The sequence below is a fragment of the Saccopteryx bilineata genome, chromosome 3 (genome assembly GCF_036850765.1).
Source record: "Saccopteryx bilineata isolate mSacBil1 chromosome 3, mSacBil1_pri_phased_curated, whole genome shotgun sequence".
NCBI lineage: Eukaryota > Metazoa > Chordata > Mammalia > Chiroptera > Emballonuridae > Saccopteryx > Saccopteryx bilineata.
In genome coordinates, this window is record NC_089492.1 from 101,202,368 (window position 1) to 101,224,955 (window position 22,588).

The following is a 22,588-nucleotide window of genomic DNA, read 5'->3' on the forward strand; positions in this document are numbered from 1 at the left end:
AAGCATCTGTAGTCAGTATGTAAATTTAATTGTACTAAAATTATTATTGAGCTAAACTGCAGAGCTTCCAAAGAAGGGAGGCAACCCTAATGCCATTAATTAACGCACCTTTGCTTTAAACAGCAAAGATGCCATGCCAGCTCTTGAAATCAGAGAGGAAATCTCAGATTCTGTATTCACTCCGCCAGCCTTTCAAAGAAATGATTGGTACAGCCCCCTCCCAAGAAAATGGATTTTTAACATTTGGTCCTCAGAAGCTCAGCCCTGAGAGTGCTTTATTGTGCTGGGTTTTACAATGGGTTTAATATAGCGGGGTGCCAAAGGGCAGGAGGGGAAGAACTTTACAATGTAGATAAAGTAGGTCCTTTCAGGATGCAGACCCAAACTGGTAGTGTTTTATTTCATCTCTGAGGTCTTTCCTAGTGGAGTTCGGTTTTTGTCATGCAGTTATATGTTATATGTTTGTGTGCATTTTTCTGTTGTAACTAGATCTAATATTTTTAAATTAAGAGGGAAAAACATGCGTAACGCTTTAAAAATTGGCAATGTGTTTTTCCTGTTCTTAATACTAATGATAGTCTTGATTTGCTAACAGAGCTTACAACAGGCATTCATCGTAGCAGTTTTACTGAGTGAGGTTAACATGAATGAAAAAAAAAATTTTTTTTTCCTATTTGCGTGCCCATTTTCTGTTAGAATAACTAATTCACTGGATCACATACTGTTGATGCATATAGATCAAAACAGACTCATTTAAGAATTACTGTTTACATCTTTCCTTTAAAATTTTAGGAAGCCTAAATTATATAGCTGTTGTAGGATATTATTCAAAAATTACTTTCTAAAAAGTAAAAGTGGATGTCAACAAAAAAAAGGGGGAGAAACATTGCCAGAAGCCAGAAAATTTCTAAGCAAAGCTGCTAATTATTCTTAATGGGCAAGATGAGCACATTAAGAAACAAATGAATACATCAGTGAAATGTAATTGAAAATCGACCTGGCAGTCACACATCACATCTGAGTATTGGCCTGTATATTATTCTCATCATTTTCAAAATTATTTTTTGTTGTTGTTGGCATCTTCTGAATTTAATGTGTCTAACTGAGCCTTGCTTCCTAGTCTCTTAATCTTATAACATGCTGATTCTTACCTTTCTGAAAAAATTTCTTTAAATTTCCTGATATTTTCTTTTTGTCTTCTAGTTATTTTTGTTTTTTAAATATGTGAGGCAATGAAAGAATGCATTCTGACTCTTTATATCATAGAAATATATCAACCAGTTGCGACGTTATTTTATTTATTATCTTCCTAAAATGAATCAAGTGGATTAGCTATGTCTTCTAGAGCGCTCTGCCTTGACCCCGGAAAGCTAGATGTGGATTTGAGATTTACTAAGTAGATATCTAAAAAGATTAAGACTTGAGGTATATGTGAATGTTGTTAAGTCCTGAATATTGTCTCAGACTCCTGGGTAGATGTTCCCAAGATTCATCTTGGTCCTTACACTACATTTCTGGGTCCGACACAGAATCCCCTACCTCAGAGCTGCCTGTCCTTGCAGAGGACATCATTTAGCTGTCCGAAGAGAACAAAGGATAAGTCAGAAAATGATGTCATTTGGTTCATCCATTTCTCAAATTTATCCTAAAATAGTGTGAAATGTGTTCTCTTCTCTTTGGCACTGCCCTTTTAGTGTAATAAAGAAAGACTTCTTCAAGTGTCCACAGATAATAATTACTTCATAAAGTTTGTAGCTGGTGATGGCAGTGACATAAAAATAGGGGAGAAAAAAGATATACTGAGTTATTATTGATGCTAAGCTTCTTCCCAATTGTAATGAATGAAAGTACAACACCTAAAGGTGAGCAGCCCTCACTGCTACACTCACTAGTTCGCCCAACACAAGCACCTGCTTTGACCCCTCCTTGGTACCATCAAGTTGTTATCTGCAGAGTATGGCGATGGCTCGGTGCCCCAATTCTTGTGTTCCTGACCCAAGTGTCTTATCCCCACAGAATGCACAGTGTGGATCATGATCTCAAACTTAAGATTCTTCCAAAATTGGTAAATTTCCTATACATTTTAAAGGCAATAGCCCTGGCTGACCATTATTTTAACAGGATCCCTGATTTAAGGGATTAATAACTAAGGTTCGTGTGGATTGTGAAGCCTGTGTTGTGAATGGTTGAGACTGTGGAGTGTCCAGGCCCCTTCCTCCAATAGAGTACTGAAGCCAGCACCTCTGGTAACCAGGTGAGTCCCGGTGCACTCTTGTGTGCCTCACATCAGGAAGAACTCGGCAAATCGCTTTGCAAATTAAGTTTTAGTTAATTGATTGATTACAATTAATTCAAGCAGTATTAACTGCATGCATTTCAGGTGCTAAAGCTACAGCAAAGGACAAGATAGACCAAGTCCTTTTCTCTGGGGGACACAGTCTGTGCCTTGGTTGGAGCACATTGGTGCATGTGAGAGACACTGGACATCTCCAGGGCAGAAATTCTCTGATTCTCTCCAGTTATTTCAATTCTACAATATAAATGTTCACGTAGTTAGTTTTCAGTAGCAGGGAAAAAAAGATAAATCTTAATTGACAAACCTCATTTTATTTACAATCACCAGCCTCTTTATCTTTCCAAAGTCTTGATTGAATTATTGAAAAAGATAATGAATTGACCTGAATGAGGCACCTACTGTGTGTCAGGCTCCTCATATGTGATACATCATGAAGCCTTATAAAGTAGGTATCATTATCCCAATATTTGAGGTGGAGTTCAGTGAAGTTAATTTATCCAAGTTCACACAGCCCCGAAGAATTGGAACCAGCACTGGAAGCCAGGTTCACTTGACTTTATAGTGTATACAAAGGTAAGGAAAAGTAGGTTTACAGTTGTTCGTATGGAAAAAGACATGTAAGTTAAGATTATTACAATCACTTTATTAACTCAAAAGGATGTCACAGTGGCACAGTGCTCTTAAATACAATCTCATACATGCTCAAAATGCTCAAATTGCTTTATATTTACACATTCTTATAGTCTACTCACTATACTCAAGTACACTCTGGCACAGTTCTTTATAAACCTACTTTTGCCCACCCTTGTATATTTTTCCCCATATTAAACAATTCTATTTTACCAAAAGCTAGAGTGATTTGATGAGTGTCATCTTGCATTTCCTCAGCACCCTCTGGAAAGAAAGTTCTCTCAACCGTAAACAAAACAGTTGACATTGCTAAAAGAGTTCAGAGCACCTCTGTGGCATCTTCTCAATTCATGTGAGTAATAAGCACATTTAGGAATATTTTGCAGCCGTTAAATGATCAAATATTGTCACATCAAGGAATTTAAAAACCTTTAGAGATCAAAATGAACAGGACTTATATTCTCATTTCACAGTTTCCTGCCCTCACCTTTGATATTCCAATGAAAATAAAGGGAACATGAACCAAGAAAGTAATGCCTTGTGAATCACAGTGTTATTATTTTTTTAATATTTTCTCGCTTAAAGAACAATGTCGATTCTTAAATGTATATGTGACTACCAAAAAATATAACAATTACTAATTGCAGAAGGAGGTTAATATTTTAAACAATGTTTTATATATACTGATATATATATATATACACACACACACATATATATATACACACACAAATATAATATATTACATAATTTGTTTAAATAACTATTATTGTTATTATGAAATATATATACATATTAAGAAAAAAAAATCAACTGAAACAAAATTAAAATGGAGCCCCAGTCCTGAACTATGCTTTATTTGAGAAGAAAATCTCAAGGTAGAATCCTGGTTTTCTTTTAGCCACACACATATATCCTATAGCTCTGGAAGTCCAGTTGCCCAAACAAGGAGATCGGAGGTGATTATTCTTTTTCCATTTAATTAGAAATCACTACCCTTTCTTTGCACTCAGCACCTCCCACTGAAGTCTTCCAGTAGGTGGGTGCACCTTCTGGAGAAAATGCGATTTGTTCAAAACGATCCTTGGATGTATTGACTCAATTTGATTGAATTTCCTTGATTACTCTGAGGTGGCACAGAAGAAGATAAAATCTATCACTGGACACAATACCAACTATTATAGAAGAACCACCTCAAAATTTGATCTAAAATAAAGGGTGGGGAGTAGAACGTCAGAGATATTTTAGCACACTATTGACATTTTTCTTCTTTATACTTGTTTTAATATAAAAAATACCTCCTTAAAACCATGAAATATATTTTCTTTTCAGTCCTAAAAATAAAGCAGCCTAAATACTGCTGTGAATTTTTTCATTTAAAAAATTGCTTCTAGAATATAAATACATATGCTTGCTTCAGCCTGGCCACCTGGAGGCAGGGGTTTATAAATTGTATAAAAGTATATAGTGTTAAGATGTTTACTAAAAATTATTAATAGGTTTTCTGAGTTATATAATTTAACTTCCCTATGACTATTTTATAAAAAGTATTACCTCCACTAGCAAAATAATATGTTTTGCTTGATAGATTAGTCACATACTTATAGGGCGCTACAGGTGTACCTGTCACATTGCGGCTTGCAGTTGGATGTCATGGAAACACGGAGGAGGGTGTGGCCAGAGTGTGGGGGAGCTTAATCAGAAACTTGTCAGTTTACTCTACTAATTTTGTTCTTCTCAGAATAAAGATGTCAGCTGTCCTTTTCTACAAGACATTTCGTGTAGAAGACTTTCCTGAAATACTTTCTTCCTGAAATAGAACTGTAGGCCGATGTGTCATTTTAGTTAATCAAAACAAGTAGGCAAATTAGTCTCTTTTATTTTTTTAATGAATGTAATTTAACGGTATTTAATTTCCATACAGGAAAGTTCATCCAGAAAAAAAAAAAAGTCTGCATTATAGCACTTTTATAAACCTCAACAAAGCCCTTCATTAGGAGACCTAATTGATTTTTCCTACCCACTCCCGGGGGAAGAAAGCTATCACAGTACCTGCTTATTCACTCAGAGAAGAAATGGGTGTGCCTGGTGTTTCAAGCAGAGATTTGGGTTAAAAAGTCCTGTGGCTCTGTTCTTCCAGGGAGATCTTGGCCAACGCTTGTCTCAAGCTTTCAGGAAAGCTGTTTTTCTGAGCAATAGGGAAACATCGCTTGTCTGCTTGGGTCCTCCCCATGGGCCCAATTTAGTGCAGCTTGCAGCCTTCGCTGGAATTATTTATTTCTTGTTTATTTAAACCTGCCTTATTCCAGTAGAGGGATTTTGAGGTTTCTTACAGCGACACATAGAATATACCATAAAAAATAAATGAGCAAGTGAGGGCAGTTGGAAATCAGAAAGCCAAGAAAATCTGATGAAGCCAAGAGTCAGTATAGAAAATATATACAACTCTTGTGGGGGTTAGACTTAGGTCCTACATTTGGCTCTGAGTTGCAGAGGGACCAAAGCAAAAGAGAAAGAGGAACATTTATAAGATTTATAGTGTCCAGAAGTTGAAGCAAAACTAGTCGATCTGAGGTCTAGCTTTTCCCATGTTGAAGCCCAACATGATTTTCCCTGTGGGCCCTCATAAAGATGGTGTTGTGTGATGTAATGGACCAGCTCCTCAAACATCTTTTCAGTAAACATGGCTCTTTTTGTATAAATACAAGTTTTTACACACCAGCAGATGGCCAGAGGCCAAAGCATAAGTCTGTAAAGACAGTTCTTCAAGGGACCTTTTACTGGATTGACTTTCTCCTGTAGTAATTCATTTTCTCTCCAAGACTCTCCAGGCTTTTCTTCATCTCTCTCTTCTTACTTTCTCCCAAGTCTTGCCTGCTGCTCATCCCCACCCTCTCTACTAGCATTTAGGAGACTGGAAATACATGGGAAGTCTCAGAAGACTGCCATTGCCCTCCCCACTGACGGAAAGACCTTAGCCTTTTAAGTAAGTGGGGCCTGGCACCTATGGAACAGTCATCTGCTTCTACCAATGCCCTTCACCCCAGGCCTGGCCTGGCTGCTACCTGAATATACATTTCCCAGGTAACACACTGTAGCCCAGGGAGTTAGAAGAACTTACCTGTGCCAAGCAACTTAACATTTGGTGATAGAGCCAGGGCTAGGACCTTCTCCACCTGCTGTATACTCTGTAGCTATTATCTTTTCACTGTGCTGATCCCATGCCCAATAAGATCACTGTGTTTGTGGGCTTTTATTTATTGGTTTGTTTAGTCAGTTGACAATTGCTGCAGAAGCTTTCTTAACTGTGTCCAATAGATGTGAGAGACATCATCAAAAGGAATCAGAAGACTGATGTGTTTAAGAGTCGGAAAATATCAAGCTGGTAAGATACCTTTCTGCATCAGAATACTCTGGTTGAAACTGCTTTTCTCCATACTGTGGGTGATGATTAATTAAAAATAATAGCTAATGTTTATTGAGCACTTACTGTGTGTCAGGCACTGTTCTGAGCCCTTTAAATGTAGCTTATATAATGCTTATGAGAACCTGTAATGAAGCAGGCAGGCATTCTCATTATCCTCAATTTATAGATGAAAAAAACTGAAGGTAAGTACTGAGTGGTAATTATTTAGGGTTGAGAATGTACAGTGTGAGGTTGGGAGAAGCCAGCCTGAGACCTTCTTATAAATAACTGTATTCCACTGCTTCTAACATGAGGACATTTTTTATTGTCATGGGCCAGGTACTTCTTTGTTGCAGGAGTTGTCCTATGCATTATAAGATGTTTAGCAATATCCCTGGCCTCTACCTACTGAATGCCAGTACAAAGAAGTCTCGGGCCCAAGATGTCAATGGTGCCAAAATGGAGAAAACCTGCTTGATTCTATGATTTTATAATAGTCATAGAAAAGAAGGAAATCTTATTTTTTTTAGCAACAACATGAATGGACTTGGAGATTATTAGACAAATACCATGTGATCTAACTTTTTTTTTTTTGTATTTTTCTGAAGTTGGAAACGGGGAGGCAGTCAGACAGACTCCCACATGCGCCCGACCAGGATCCACCCGGCAAGCCCACCAGGGGGCGATGCTTTGCCCATCTGGGGCATCACTCTGTTGCAACCAGAGCCATTCTAGCGCCTGAGGCAGAAGCCACAGAGCCATCCCCAGTGCCCGGGCCAACTTTGCTCCAATGGAGCTTTGGCTGTGGGAGGGGAGGAGAGAGATAGAAAAGAAGGAGACAGGGAGGGGTGGAGAAGCAGATGGGCGCTTCTCCTGTGTGCCCTGGCCGGGAATCGAACCCAGGACTCCCGCATGCCAGGCCCATGCTCCACCACTGAGCCAACCAGCCAGGGCCCCATGTGTTCTAACTTATATGTGGACTCTAATGAATAAAATTAACTGACAAACAAAATAGAAACAGAGGCCTGGATACATGAAAGAGACTGACAGCTGTCAGAGGGGAGGTGGTTTGGGGGACTGGATGAAAGAAGGTGAAGGGATTAGCCAAAAACATATATACCTAACACATGGACACGACAACAGGGTGACAATAGCAAGAGGGAGAGGGGGGGAGGGGGAGGTGGGCAAAGGGTGAGGAGAAGTGGGACAGAAAGAGACTGCCTGGGGCGATGGGCTCAGGCTCAGTGTGCAGATGGTGTTTTACTGAGTTGTACACTTGAAACCTGTGTGTTTTTGAGAACCAATGTCACCCCAATAAATTCAATTTAAAAACAGTCCAGGTATCCATTCCCTTTTAGATTCTGTTAATTCTTATCCAAACTAGGAGAAATGCTTACCTTCAATCAATGTGCTGCTATATTTTATTTTTGCCCTGTTGATATGGGACGAGAGGGATGAGTAAACATTTAGTAGTTTTCATATGAAATATCTGTACTTGTGCATTTTTTTCTTTATAGGTATAGCTCCAAACATTATTAGAACAACCTAGTGTTAGTTATTTAATTTATTTATATGGTTAATCTGTCATCCTTGACATTTTGAGTGTTCTCTAGGTTGAGGGTGTTTTCCCACCCTAACCGCTCAAGCTTGGGGGTGGGGAGAGGTGGAGGCAAAACAACGATGCTTAGAAACTAAAGTGGTCGACCTCCTGGGATGAGGCTGTGGACTAGCAATACTACACTGCTCACAAAAATTAGGGGCTATTTCAAGATGAATATGAAGGATAAAAAAGAGAAGCATTTGATTTTTTTTTTATTAAACGAGAACATCAGAAAAGCAAACGACAAGCCAAAGAAAGTTGTTTGATTATGCAAATGAATGCAAAACCAACTTTTATCTCATTGGTGAAAATGCACTATACAAAAGGCTGAAAGTACTGGAGTATCTGCACGTTCCCTGATCCCCTAATTTTTGTGAGCAGGTATTTTTGCCTGTTAGATTTGTTGGCGAATGTCACAAGGTGTCCAGGTATGTACAGTTCTTTAAAATCCTGCGTTAGAGTGTTGGCTGGTGGCACAGGGGGTGGTGTGCTCCATGAACAGACCGGTTCTGTTTCGCAGAAAGCCCCTGGCAGGTCTGCAGAGAGCGACCTGCTCTCCCTTCCAGGCCAGCCTCTCCTCCGCAGTGCGGACTACCCGGCCCATCTGGGGACGACTTCATTTTGGAATGTGGTTTTCAACCTGGTCTTTTAGTTATCAATCAAAAGCACATTTGCTATGCTGTCCTCATTTACATTTATTTAATGCTTAAGGTCATTTGTGACCATTTGAGTGTATTTCAGCATATGGAATCAAGGAATAATAGATTTCAGCATCATGCTGTGAAGAGAGATTGTATTGTTATAAGACATAATGTTGTTTACTGGGTGTTAATAATCACTAATTAATAAACATATCTAGACTTCTAAAATGTTGCATTTTGAGGCATAAAAATGTCAAGTGTTTAACTTATGGAGTATAATAGTATTCTCTATCCTTTCTTCATAAAACAATTAAGTTATATAAAGAAGCAAAATGTCAGTGTTTGGCACAGGACACATCCAAAATGCTTATTACTATATGGCCTTTGTTTCTATTCTCTGTTCTCAAGAATACTATTTCTAAATGTATTGTACTGATATAGACCTAGACATATAATCTCTAAGTCAATAGTCATATAAGAACCTCCAAGATGTTCTTTTTGTCTTCATTTTATATAACTCTGGTCAGTATCTTCCTTTTTTAACTACCACAAGCATTTTGTCCAAAGTCTACTAAAGCACTCTGACAGAAAACAGACCTTGAAATGCCTTGATCTCGTATTAAGAAGCTACTTGACTATTTAACCTTTAAGAAGCTAAGAAGAAACTACCAACCAATGATGTAATAATCAGTGTTCCCCTTCTATCCACTGCTTTCCCACCCATAACCAGTACAATATGATAAAGGCATTAGCTCCATGTAAGAAGAAATAAAAGGAAACTGCTCACAAAAGAGCTAAGATATGGCTCAATATTCTTTTTTAGTGCCTCAATGCATATGCAGAATTTCTTCTCCAAATTGGAGGTGTGGAATAACAGTAGAGGCAGATAACTAAGGTATTTACCATAGCTACAAAGCCCACACGTGAGCCAAATATTTCTGCTATTAAAAAGCACTTCAGAGCTTGACATGAAGTTTGTAACAGCTAAATGTCTCCTGTGACTTCATTTGCAAAGAAGATATAAAAGCAGAAAGGAAAATCACAATATAAGAACTGTGAGCCTAGGAAATTGTGTTTTTAAAAAGGAATGAGAAACCACGCAGAACTTTGACTGGCACCCCAAGTTCCCATTCCCACTGCTCTGACAGTGTTCTCAGTAGCAGCCAGCATTCCTCCTGCCACCAAGCCTCTGCCTGCCCCTCAGACAGGGCAGACCTGGGTTGTGTGGGGCCTGAAACTTACTTTGAGGGCCCTCTTTAGGGGGATGAATTTGATTATACCTTACTTTGGCAAGTTTTACACAAGCATACTACCATGTGAACTCATTTCTAGGGCTCCTCACAGGAGGGGTCCGGCACGTAAGCTTCATTAGCTTTGCAGTAAAGCCACCCTGACTCTCATAAACACCACCAACCTTGCCCAGAATAATGCTCTTCCCTTATAAACTTTCTTACTCCCACTCCCATTTTAATCCCAATCTGACTGTTGCTAAATATGAAAGACATGTTTGCAAAAGCCCAGAACCTTTAGCCCTGGCCAAGAAAGATGTGGGATGTTCGCATATGAAGCAAATTAAAAAAAAAAAAAAAAAAAAAAAAAAAAAAAAATATATATATATATATATATATATATATATATATATTTGTGTGTGTGTGTGTGTGTGTGTGTGTGTGTGTGTGTGTGTGTGTTTCTGAAGTTGGAAATGGGGAGGCAGTCAGACTCCTGCATGTGCCCGACCGGGATCCACCCAGCATGCCCACCAGGGGGCGATGCTCTGCCCATCTGGGGTGTCGCTCTGTTGCAACTAGAGCCATTCTAGCACCTGAGGCAGAGGCCACAGAGCCATCCTCAGCGCCTGAGCCAACTTTTGCTCCAATGGAGCCTTGGCAGCAGGAGGGGAAGAGAGGAAGGAGAGGGGGAGGGGTGGAAAAGCAGATGGGTGCTTCTCCTGTGTGCCCTGGCCGGGAATCGAACCCAGCACCCCTGCACACCAGGCCAACGCTCTACCACTGAGCCAACCGGCCAGGGCCAAAGATCTTAATACAATTATTTGATGTCTCATTCATTTGTTCATCCTTGCAGCCAACCATTCATTTAGTTAATGTGTCAAGGCATTCTGCCTTTGAGAACATAAATGTGGAACGATCAAGAATAATTCTTGAACAAAGGAAATGGTGCTTCTAAGTATAGCCAGAGACTGGTGAAAGAGCAAATATATTTACAGCATCTCAATTGTTAAGTTTATCGGAAGCTGTCTTCAAAACTGAGACTGTCTAATAAAGAGCCATTCAGAGCTTTTGACACCTACATATTTCTAGGTGTTCCAGAATTAGTGAATGGCATCATTCTCTGGTTAATATTAACAGTTACAAAAATTTTTAAAATCTATTAAATATGCCCTGCTGTGATATTAAAAGTGAATTTCTACTTAAGAAAAAAGGTTATCTTTGTGTGAAAATTGCTAGTGAATTTAGGCCTGTGACTTTTATTATTCTTGACAAACCATTAATCTTAGTAAACTATGGAACTTATTATGACTTTTTAAGACTTTTTTTTATAACTCAAATTACACCTTTATGTGGGCCCCCAGGATTGGCTATTGGCCCCATTGCCCTACTCCTTTTTAAAGATTTATATCTATTCTGAGGCTCATTTTCCTTTAAAGGTTAAATTGGGGGTGTGAAAAGTGATTTTTAAATGTAAGCCCCAACCCAGTGGGATCCAATTGGTGATTTTTCCAGGGCTCTGCAGGCTTCGTACTTTGCTCAATCTCCTCATTCAGTCTGGTTCCTCTGCTCCCTGATGTACTACACCTTCTCCTTTGTCACCTGTGAGCCTGTTCATTCTCCTAACACACTTGCTTCTTCCCATCCTTGGTCTTTGCTAACCTTATTCCACCTCCTCCTCGTCCATCTCAGTCCTTCCATCTAGGATGACTTAACTATCACTTCCTCCTGATTTCTCAGACTAGTTTAGCCTGCCCTCATTTTTAACTTCTGTTGGCCTTGGAATAGTCCCACTGTAAAACATGGTATATTTTCTTATTGTTCACAGCATGTTGTCTTTGTTCTCATGTTCATTGGTGCATTCATTTCTTGACAAATATTTTGACCCCTTCTGTCTGCCAAGTACTGTCTAAGTGCTGGGGAAACAGTGATGAACGAGCCTGAGAAAGAGCATGTCTTCTTAGAGTTCACATTCCAGCAATGGAAACATAATTTTTTGAAGGCAAGGATTCTGCTTAATATGGTTTTTTATTTTTATTTTTTATTCTTTGAAGCAATTAGAGTTTATCCCTGTTCTGTAAAAGGTTTTAAGATTTGTATTTGGAACATATTTTGAAAGCTAGGAATCCATAAAACTTATGGAACCAAACAATGTTTAGTAGAGGAAGGTCAAGCTCTGGAGATTCAAACATCAGCTTATATATCAGATTCAGTGCTTTTCAGCCACAGGGTACAACACCAGGGTGGTTAACTCTTTACAGACCAGCAAGAAATTTCTGGCAGACCAGCACCTGTCTGTGAACCAGCGCTTGGAGTACCCTGAGCTAGCTACTTTTATTTCAGGGCAGGGTTCTTCTCAGGCAGGCACAGGTGGATCTGTAGACATGCTGACATTGTGAGTAGGTGTTGATCTGCCCTTTTCCAGGTTGAAGAGGAAGGTTGGTAGAAGGTAACTGAGATAAGGAAGCTGAGGGCTCTCTTTAAGAAATGTTCTGGCCCTGGCCGGTTGGCTCAGTGGTAGAGCATCGGCCTGGTGTGCAGGAGTCCTGGGTTTGATTCCCGGCCAGGGCACACAGGAGAATCTCCCATCTGCTTCTCCACCCCTCCCCCTCTCCTTCCTCTTTGTCTCTCTCTTCCCCTCCCGCAGCCAAGGTTCCATTGGAGCAAAGTTGGCCCGGGTGCTGAGGATGGCTCCGTGGCATCTGCCTCAGGCGCTAGAATGGCTCTGGTTGCAACAAAGCAACGCCCCAGATAGGCAGAGCATCGCCCCCTGGTGGGCATGCCGGGTGGATCACGGTCGGGCACATGCGGGAGTCTGTCTGACTGCCTCCCTGTTTCCAACTTCAGAAAAAAATTAAAAAAAAAGAAAGAAAGAAATGTTCTGATAAAATATAGCTGTTAGTGAATTTGCTAGAATGATGGTAAAAATAATCTTGAAAACTGCCGAGAATTTTAAAGAGGCCAGGGTTCTTCTGTTGCTATCTTGAGTATGGAAAAATAAAATAACTGTGTAATTTCTATTACTAACATAACATTTCTTTACTTTGCTTGACAAGTTTATAGAAGAACTCATGCCCCAGCTATTTTGCACCAAAGAAACAAGCTCCCACAGGAATGTTATCTGGTTTCAGATATTTTAATTTTTTTATTTATTGATTTTTTTTAAGTGAAAGAGAGAAGAAAGGGGGGAGAGAGAGAGGGAAAGATCAATTTGTTGTCTCACCTATTTATGCATTCAGTGATTGATTGTTGACTGAAGATCAAATCTGTAACCTTGGCATATTGGGACAATTGTCTAACCAACTGAACTAGCAACAACTAAGGTCTCAGATATTCTGATAGAGTTCTTTTTTCCTATTAAAATGAGGCAATATTCAGTCATATTATGTCTAATAGTTTGTCAGTTTGTTCTCTTGAATATGTTAAATAAACAATTACATCATCTGTAACTGATGACTATTTTGACTTACTGTATTTCTGATTCTTATATCTATTTTCTTTCTCTTATATAATTTTATTGGCTAAAAAATTTCCAGAATGCTATTAAATAATAGGCACCATTGAGTCTGATTTTTTTTGGTAATCTTCTTATATTTCACCACTAAGCATGTATTAACTTTTTTGTATCAAAAATATGATTATTTTTTTATCTTGTTAAGGAATACTTTATTGACCCCTATTTTTTTTAAATCATCCTAAATAAATATGGAACTTTGCAGATGTCTTTTCAGCATTATGGAGATGATCAAATTGTTTTTCTTATTTCACCTACAACTCTGACAGTTCATCTTAACAGGTTTCCTAATAGTAAAACTTCTCTGCATATCTAGTCACTTGGTCATAGTGTTTTACTTCTTCTCTTAACATACTGCTATATTATAATAATATTGCTATCTGGGCTTTTTTAAATAACAACTTTGTAGAGCTATAATTCACATACCATACAAATCACCCCCTTAAAGTATACAATTCAATGCCTTTTATATTCACAGAGTTGTGCAACCATAACAATCAATTTTAAGAATATTTTCATCACCTCCAAAAGAAACCCCATACCTATTAGCAGACACTACCCCCATTCCTTCCCACTTTTTCTTCTTCTTAGTGCAACACAACCACTAACCTACTTTCTGTCTCTATGGATTTTCTTATTCTGGGCATTTCACATAAATGGAATCATACAATGTGTGGTCTTCTATGTCTGGCTTCTTTCACTGAAGGCAGTGTTTTGGGGTTCATGTTATAGCATGTATGAGGATGTCGTTCATTTTTTATGGTTGAATAATATTCCGTTGCATGGATATACCACATTTCATTTAGTGAAACATCAGTTTATGGACATCTGGGTTATTTTCATTTTTTAGCTCTTACAAATAATGCTGCTATGAAAATTTGTGTACAAGTTTTTGTGACAAGTTTCATTTCTCTTGGGTATATATGGTCATATGGTAATGCTACGTTTATCTTTTTGAGGAACTCCAGATTGTTTTGCAAGGTGGCTGGTCCCATTTACATTCCCACCAACAGTGTATGATGCTATCTGAACTTTTGGCATTGATATTCATCAATAAAATTGACTCACAATTTTATTGCGCAATCTTTGTTAAGTTTTAATATCACTGGTCTACTGGCTTCTCTAAAGAACCTGGAGGTTTTGGCCTGACCTGTGGTGGTGCAGTGGATAAAGCGTCAACCTGGAAACACTGAGGTTGCCAGTTCAAAACCCTGGCTTGCCTGGTCAAGGCACATATGGGAGTTGATGCTTCCTGCTCCTCCCCCTTCTCTCTCTCTCTCTCTCCCCTCCCCAATCCTCTCTAAAAAGAATTTAATAATACATCATGATCAAGTGGGATTCATCCCAGAATCTCAAGGATGGTTCAACATGCGCAAAACGGTTAACGTAATACACCATATCAACAAAACAAAGAACAAAAACCACATGATCTTATCAATAGATGCAGAAAAGGCTTTTGATAAAATACAACACAATTTTATGTTTAAGACTCTCAACAAAATGGGTATAGAAGGAAAATATCTCAACATGATAAAGGCCATATATGATAAACCATCAGCCAACATCCTATTAAACAGCATAAAACTGAGGACTTTCTACCTTAAATCAGGAACAAGACAGGGTTGTCCACTCTCTCCACTCTTATTCAATGTGGTGCTAGAAGTTCTGGCCAGAGCAATCAGACAAGACAAAGAAATAAAAGGCATCCATATCGGAAAAGAAGAAGTAAAGCTATCCACTTTTTGCTGATGATATGATCCTATACATCGAAAACCCGAAGGACTCCACAAAAAGATTATTAGAAACAATAAGCCAATATAGTAAGGTCGCAGGATACAAAATTAACATACAAAAGTCCATAGCCTTTCTATATGCCAACAATGAAATATTAGAAAACGAACTCAAAAAAATAATCCCCTTCACGATTGCAACAAAAAAAATAAAATACCTAGGAATAAACATAACAAAGAACGTAAAGGACCTATATAATGAAAATTACAAAGCATTGTTAAGGGAAATCGAAAAAGATACAATGAGATGGAAAAATATTCCTTGTTCTTGGATAGGAAGAATAAATATAATCAAAATGGCCATATTACCCAAAGCAATATACAAATTTAATGCAATTCCCATCAAAATCCCTATGAGATTTTTTAAAGAAATGGAACAAAAAATCATCAGATTTATATGGAACTATAAAAAACCCCGAATAGCCAAAACAATCCTAAGGAAAAAGAATAAAGCTGGGAGCATTACAATACCTGACTTTAAACTATATTATAGGGCCACGACAATCAAAACAGCATGGTATTGGCAGAAAAATAGACACTCAGACCAATGGAACAGAATAGAAAGCCCAGAAATAAAACCACATATATATGGTCAAATAATCTTTGATAAAGGGGCCAACAACACACAATGGAGAAAAGAAAGCCTCTTCAACAAATGGTGTTGGGAAAACTGGAAAGCCACATGCAAAAGAATGAAACTCGACTACAGCCTGTCCCCGTGTACTAAAATTAATTCAAAATGGATCAAAGACCTAAATATAAGACCTGAAACAATAAAGTACATAGAAGAAGACATAGGTACTAAAATCATGGACCTGGGTTTTAAAGAACATTTTATGAACTTGACTCCAATGGCAAGAGAAGTGAAGGCAAAGATAAATGAATGGGACTACATCAGAATTAAAAAGTTTTTGCTCAGCAAGAGAAACTGATATCAAAATAAACAGACAGCCAACTATATGGGAACTGATATTTTCAAATGACAGCTCAGATAAGGGCCTAATATCCAAAATTTACAAAGAACTCATAAAACTCAACAACAAACAAACAAACAATCCAATAAAAAAAAGGGAAGAGGACATGAACAGACACTTCTCCCAGGAAGAGATACAAATGGCCAACAGATATATGAAAAGATGCTCAGCTTCATTAGTTATTAGAGAAATGCAAATCAAAACTACAATGAGATACCACCTCACTCCTGTTAGATTAGCTATTATCAACAAGACGGGTAATAGCAAATGTTGGAGAGGCTGTGGAGAAAAGGGAACCCTCATTCACTGTTGGTGGGACTGTAAAGTAGTACAACCATTATGGAGGAAAGTATGGTGGTTCCTCAAAAAACTGCAAATAGAACTACCTTATGACCCAGCAATCCCTCTACTGGGTATATACCCCAAAAACTCAGAAACATTGATACGTGAAGACACATGTAGCCCCATGTTCACTGCAGCACTGTTCACAGTGGCCAAGACATGGAAACAACCAAAAAGCCCTTCAATAGAAGAATGGATAAAGAAGATGTGGCACATATACACTATGGAATACTACTCAGCCATAAGAAATGATGACATCAGATCATTTACAGCAAAATGGTGGGATCTTGATAACATTATAAGGAGTGAAATAAGTAAATCAGAAAAAAACAAGAACTACATGATTCCATACATTGGTGGAACATAAAAATGAGACTAAGAGACATGGACAAGAGTGTGGTGGTTACCAAGGGTGGGGGGGGAGGGAGGACAGGGGAGGGAGGGAGGGAGGGAGAGAGTTAGGGGGAGGGGGAGGGGCACAGAGAACTAGATAGAGGGTGACGGAGGACAATCTGACTTTGGGCGAGGGGTTTGCAACATAATTTGATGACAAAATAACCTAGACATGTTTTCTTTGAATATATGTACCCTGATTTATTAATGTCATCCCATTACCATTAATAAAAATTTATTAAAAAAAAAAAGAATTTAAAAAAAAGAATCTGGAGGTTTTTAAGTATTTTTTACCACCTAATCTAGGTCACCCTAAATTGTTACCATAATGCTAGATCAGAACAATTTTACCCCATTATTTTGGAAGTTATATTTGAAGTGGCAAAAAAATAGTGAAATTTCTATATTAAAATGCACTGTGTTGAAAGTTCATAAGTTTGAAAAAATAAAGAAAAAAGAAGAAAAGTAAATGAAAATACCAAAAAGCAATAATTAACTTTGTGATTTCATGTCAAATGGCACATAGTTATAATTTGATGTGAAATTAGAAACAATTCTAATTTTTTATTATCACTTTATTTTGCCACCATATAAGTTAATCAACTGTCATATCATAGAATGAGAAATATTTGAAATGGAAAATATAATTAGTAAAATAATTAGTACCTTTCTTTCTGAGATATCAAAACCCTTTAACAGTTCTCCTAAACCAATGTAGGGGGTGCTAATGTTAGGCAAATCTGTCCTCTTTTTGGACTCTGAAATAACTTTATTTCAGCTAAGTTACAGACAAAAACACAGAGCCAGAGGGTGGGATCAGTTTTAAAGTCAGACCAGAAACAGAAATGATGAACTGGAGCCACAATTCTAAATTTAGTGTCAGAATCATCTATAGAGCTTGTTATGACACAGTCTATTGGGTTCCAGCTCATGAGAGACTGAGGAGGGGTTCAAGACTTAGCATTTCTAATAGAGTCCAGGTGATGCTGATGTTCTGGTCTGGAGACCTCATGTAAGAGCTATGAACTAGGGTTGTCTCTGAGAGTTTCTAATTGCATTCTGTAGTGTTTTCTTTGCTTTAATGTTGTTCAGATTTCTATTTGTGAAAGCCAATTCTATCCACTATTTTTTAGTTTATTTTATAGAAGTCACAGGACCTGACTGCCAACACTCAATTGTCTGTAGTTAACCAATCTCGTAGATCTTCTGAGGCAAATATTTCATTAAGACCTGATTTCACTTCCTCCTCCCCATTCTCCAAGCTTTATTCCTAGTCTGGAAATGTGAAATAATTGCATTTCAGGATAAAATCAACAGAGTTGGTCAGGTTATTTACATAAATGAGATTCTGTCTTGGTTCATCTTTGATGTTACTTCCTTCCCTTAGCAGTCCAGTGGGGAATGTTCTTAATCACTTCTGTCTTTAGGGCCACCCTCTTTAAAATCCTCCTTTTGAAAATAAAGACATTTGATGCATGCAACTAAAGTGTGGTGAAAGAGTATTTTAAATCCAAATCCATACAGGTAAAGATCTTCTGGAACAAGGTCTCCCGAAGTGATCCATGACCCATCTTCATGAGAATTACTTGTGCTTATTTCAGCTAAGAAAGACTCCTTACTGAATTGGACTCCCTGTGGTTGAGGTTCATGACTTTGACATTTTAATAACCTCCTCAGTTGATTCTAATCTATCTAAGGAACAACCCACAGTTTGATAAGCCCATTTTATCCCTAGGTTGCCATTCAGTTTAGAATCTCAACTACACAGCACAAAGGTGATTTTAGAGATGTCCTGTTATCTGTCCTGAGGAAAAGTTTTTTATTTTTGTTTTGTTTTTAGGGTATTTTTTTAACCTTTCATGTAAGAGTTTTATTCCTCACTTTGGAGTCTGATTTTCTATGGTGTCATCTTGATGAAGATGTGACTGGCCGTGGAAAGGAGCAAGTTGTATAAATAAGATAGCAAAGTTTCTTACATCACAGCCTTTAGTTGCTGAGGTTTAGGAGATGCACACAACAGAGGTGGAAGAGGCCTTTGGGATAATCCACCAGTGGTTCTCAACCTGCGATGATCTGTGTGCCCACTTCCACACCCTTTGGTAATTGAGATTTTTGTTGGATCGTCACAATGACTAAAAGTTATTGCTAATACTGGGAAGGTTATAAATACCCTACAATGCAACAGACAGTCTGCTACAATGTAGAATTGTCCTGTCCCAAATACCAGTACTTCCAGGTACACTAATTCCAAACTAGTTGAGAATAATGGAGATTCATTTTTGGATCTCTTTGATAGCATTGCTCTGTTTTCTGGACTTTTTTTTTTTCTATATCTGTCTTATATATTTTTTCCTCTAAATAAGGGTATGGAATTAATTTTGTTAATGAGGAGTAACATTTTTTTGCCCCAAATATTTCACTAAGTTAGTGACTATTCTAGTCCAACTGGTTTTACTCAATTCAATTTTTTAAAATATAATTTAGAGTTTGCTGTGGGTAAGACACTGTGATGGGCACTTTAGGGGTTACAAAGATGAGTAAAATGAGGTTTTGCCTTAGGAAGCACTTGCCCAGTTACCAGGATATGAGACAGTCTGCTTTAATTGAGATAAACATGCTGTGTAAGTATAATGAGCCTATCAGCCAACGCATGGTAGAGGAATCTGAGAAAACTTTATGAAGGAGGTGGCCCTTGAGCTGTGATTTAGCAAACGAAAGGTAAGTTGAAGAGGGCATTCTAGGCATGAAAAACAGGGAGGGCATAATCAAAGGTCTGGAAGTAGAAAAGATGTCTCCAGGCAAATTTAATTATTTGATATGATGAATGGGGAGAGGCTATAGGCAGACAACCAATAGAGAAGTCATTGCATTGCATTGGAAGAGGAAATGAATGGAGCAGAGCATGTAAAGGAACTTCTGTTGTCGGGCAAAATTCTAGTTCTTCATCTGAATGGTAGTTACAAGGACACTTGCCTCATACTAACTGAGCTACCCAGCCAGGGTGACCTTATTTACTTTTAGACAAGAGAAAAAGAGAAAAGATGATGAGGGGAAAGATGATATTAGATAACCCCAGGCTACACAGATGATCGTGTTGCCTGCTAATAAAGCCAGTTTTACTTTGTCCTTTCCAATCTTGATGCCTCCCACACTTTTTTAAGCCTTACTGCACAACCAGAATCTTCAGTGCAGAGCTGAATAGTGACAAGAAACATCCTTTTCTTGTTCCTGGTATTAGGGAACAAGTATTTCAGGCATCTAGTATTTCATCAGTAAGTATGATGTTAGCTGTAGGTTTTTCATAGATGATCTTTTTCAGGTTGAGGAAGTTTCTTCCTATTATTATGTTGCTGAAAGTTTTTTATCAGAAATAGATGTTAGACTTTGTCAGTGCATTTTCTGTACTTATTGAGACCATATGTTTTTTATTTTCTATTTCATTAATATGGTGAATTATAATGACCTATTTTTAAATATTAAACCAACCTTCTTGTATTCCTAGGATAAATGTCACTGGATCATGATATTGGTGATTTATGTCTTCTCCCTTATTTTCTAATCAGTCTGGCTAGAGGTTTATCAATTTTATTGATCTCAAAGAACCAATGTTTGTGTTTTCATTGATTTTTTTCTATTATTTTTTTGTTTTCTATTTTATTCACTTCTGTTCTAATCTTTACTTTCTTTCTTCTGGTTATGTTGGGTTGTTGGGTTTTACTTCTTCTTTTTCTTATTTATTTAGCTGAAACCCAAGTCAATTGGTTTGAGACCCTTTTTTTTAAGTAGGTATTTAGTTCTATTAATTTCCCTTTAGGTATGTATTTTCCGATGGCTTTAGGCAACCCCTGTGTTTTGGTCGTTCAACCCCCACCAGGGTCGCGACCCACAGGTTGAGAACTGCTGCTTTAGGTACTGCTTTAGTGGCATCTCACAAATTGTTGTGTTGTGTTTTTTTTTACTTTTTTTTTTTTTTTCATTTTTCCAAAGCTGGAAACGGGGAGGCAGTCAGACAGACTCCCGCATGCGCTCGACCGGGATCCACCCGGCATGCCCACCAGGGGGCGATGCTCTGCCCATCTGGGGTGTCACTCTGTTGCAACCAGAGCCATTCTAGCACCTGAGGCAGAGGCCACAGAGCCATCCCCAGCGCCCAGGCCATCTCTGCTCCAATGGAGCCTCGCTGCAGGAGGGGAAGAGAGAGACAGAGAGGAAGGAGAGGGGGAGGGGTGGAGAAGCAAATGGGCGCCTCTCCTGTGTGCTCTGGCTGGGAATCGAACCCGGGACTCCTGCATGCCAGGCCGACGCTCTACCGCTGAGCCAACCGGCCAGGGCCTTGTGTTTTAATTTTCACTTAATTCAAAATACTTCTCAAATTCTGTTTTGATTTCATCTTTGGACCCTAGGCATGTAATTTATTTTCCAAATATTTTGAGATTTTACAGAGAATATTCATTTCTAATTTAATTTCATTGTAGTCAGGAAACAGTTTTATATGACTAGAATGCTTTTAAATCTGTTGAAACTTAAAATGTAACTCACAATAGGTATATTTTTGTAAAGTCTCAATATCTGAAAAGAATGTATATTCTGCAATTATTGAGTGGAATGTTCTATAAACATTACTTAAATAAGTTAATTAATAGCATTGTTAAAGTCATCTATAGCCTTGCTTATTTTTTGTCTACTTCCTCAGTTACTTATTGAGAGAGGAGTATTGAACTTTCTGATTATAATTGTGGTTTTTCTTTGTTTTCTTGCACTTCTATCCATTTTAACCTCATGTATTAGAAGCTCTGTTATTTGGTGCAAACACATTTAGAAGTATTATGTTTGCTTCTTGAATTGACCCTTTAACATTATGAAGTGATCCTTCTACACCCAGTAATATTCATTGCTCTGAAATCTACTGCCTGATATTAATATAGCTACTCTGGTTTTCTTTTGACTAGTATTAGTTGGTATATCTTTTTTCATCTTTTTACTTTTCACCCATTTGTGGTTTCATATTTAAAATACATTTATGGTAAGCCACATATATTTGGGTTTAGCTTTTTTATCCAATCTGACACTCTTTGCCTTTTAATTGGGGTATTTAGTCCCTTTTTACTTAGTACAAGTACTAATATAGATAGATTTGAACATATATTTTGATTTTTGTTCTATGTTTGTTCCATCTATTCTTTGTTTCTTTTTTCATCTTTTTCTGTTTCCCTTTGGATTAAATAAGTATATTTTATTTTTCTATTGAATCTACTTTATTGACTTACTATCTATTTAGTTGTTTTATGGGTTGCTTTAGGTTTTTAAATAAGTATATTTTATTTTTCTATTGAATCTACTTTATTGACTTACTATCTATTAAGTTATTTTATGGGTTGCTTTAGGTTTTATTGTATACATTTTTAACTTATCACAGTCTGCTCTCAAATTATGTACCACTTCATCTGTGCTATAAAAACCTTACAGCCCTGGCCGGATAACTCAGTTGGTTAGAGCACTGTCCAGAATCACAGAGGTTGCTGGTTTGATCCCCGGTCAGGGCACATCCAGGAAAAGCTCAATATTCCTGTGTCTCTCTCTTCCCCTTCCTCTCTCACTAAATCAATCAATAAAAATTAAAAAAACAAAACAAAACCTTACAGTAGTGTACTTCTATTACTCCCCACCCAGTCCTTATGTGATTGTTGTCCTATATTTTACTTATACATATGTTATAAACCCCACTACACTTATTATTTGTTTAACCAATTATATTTTAAGTTAAATTTTTAAAAAA

At 37.8% G+C, this 22,588-nt stretch overlaps 1 protein-coding gene across 1 annotated transcript in view; it reads left to right on the forward strand.

Annotated features, from left to right (window-relative positions):
- CAMKMT (calmodulin-lysine N-methyltransferase) overlaps nucleotides 1-22,588 on the forward strand; it is a 395,453-nt gene that overhangs the window by 343,999 nt on the left and 28,866 nt on the right. The window contains exon 7 of the mRNA XM_066267038.1: nucleotides 6,245-6,311. Within this exon, the coding sequence (XP_066123135.1) occupies nucleotides 6,245-6,311 (67 nt within the window). The remainder of the gene's footprint in view (nucleotides 1-6,244; nucleotides 6,312-22,588) is intronic.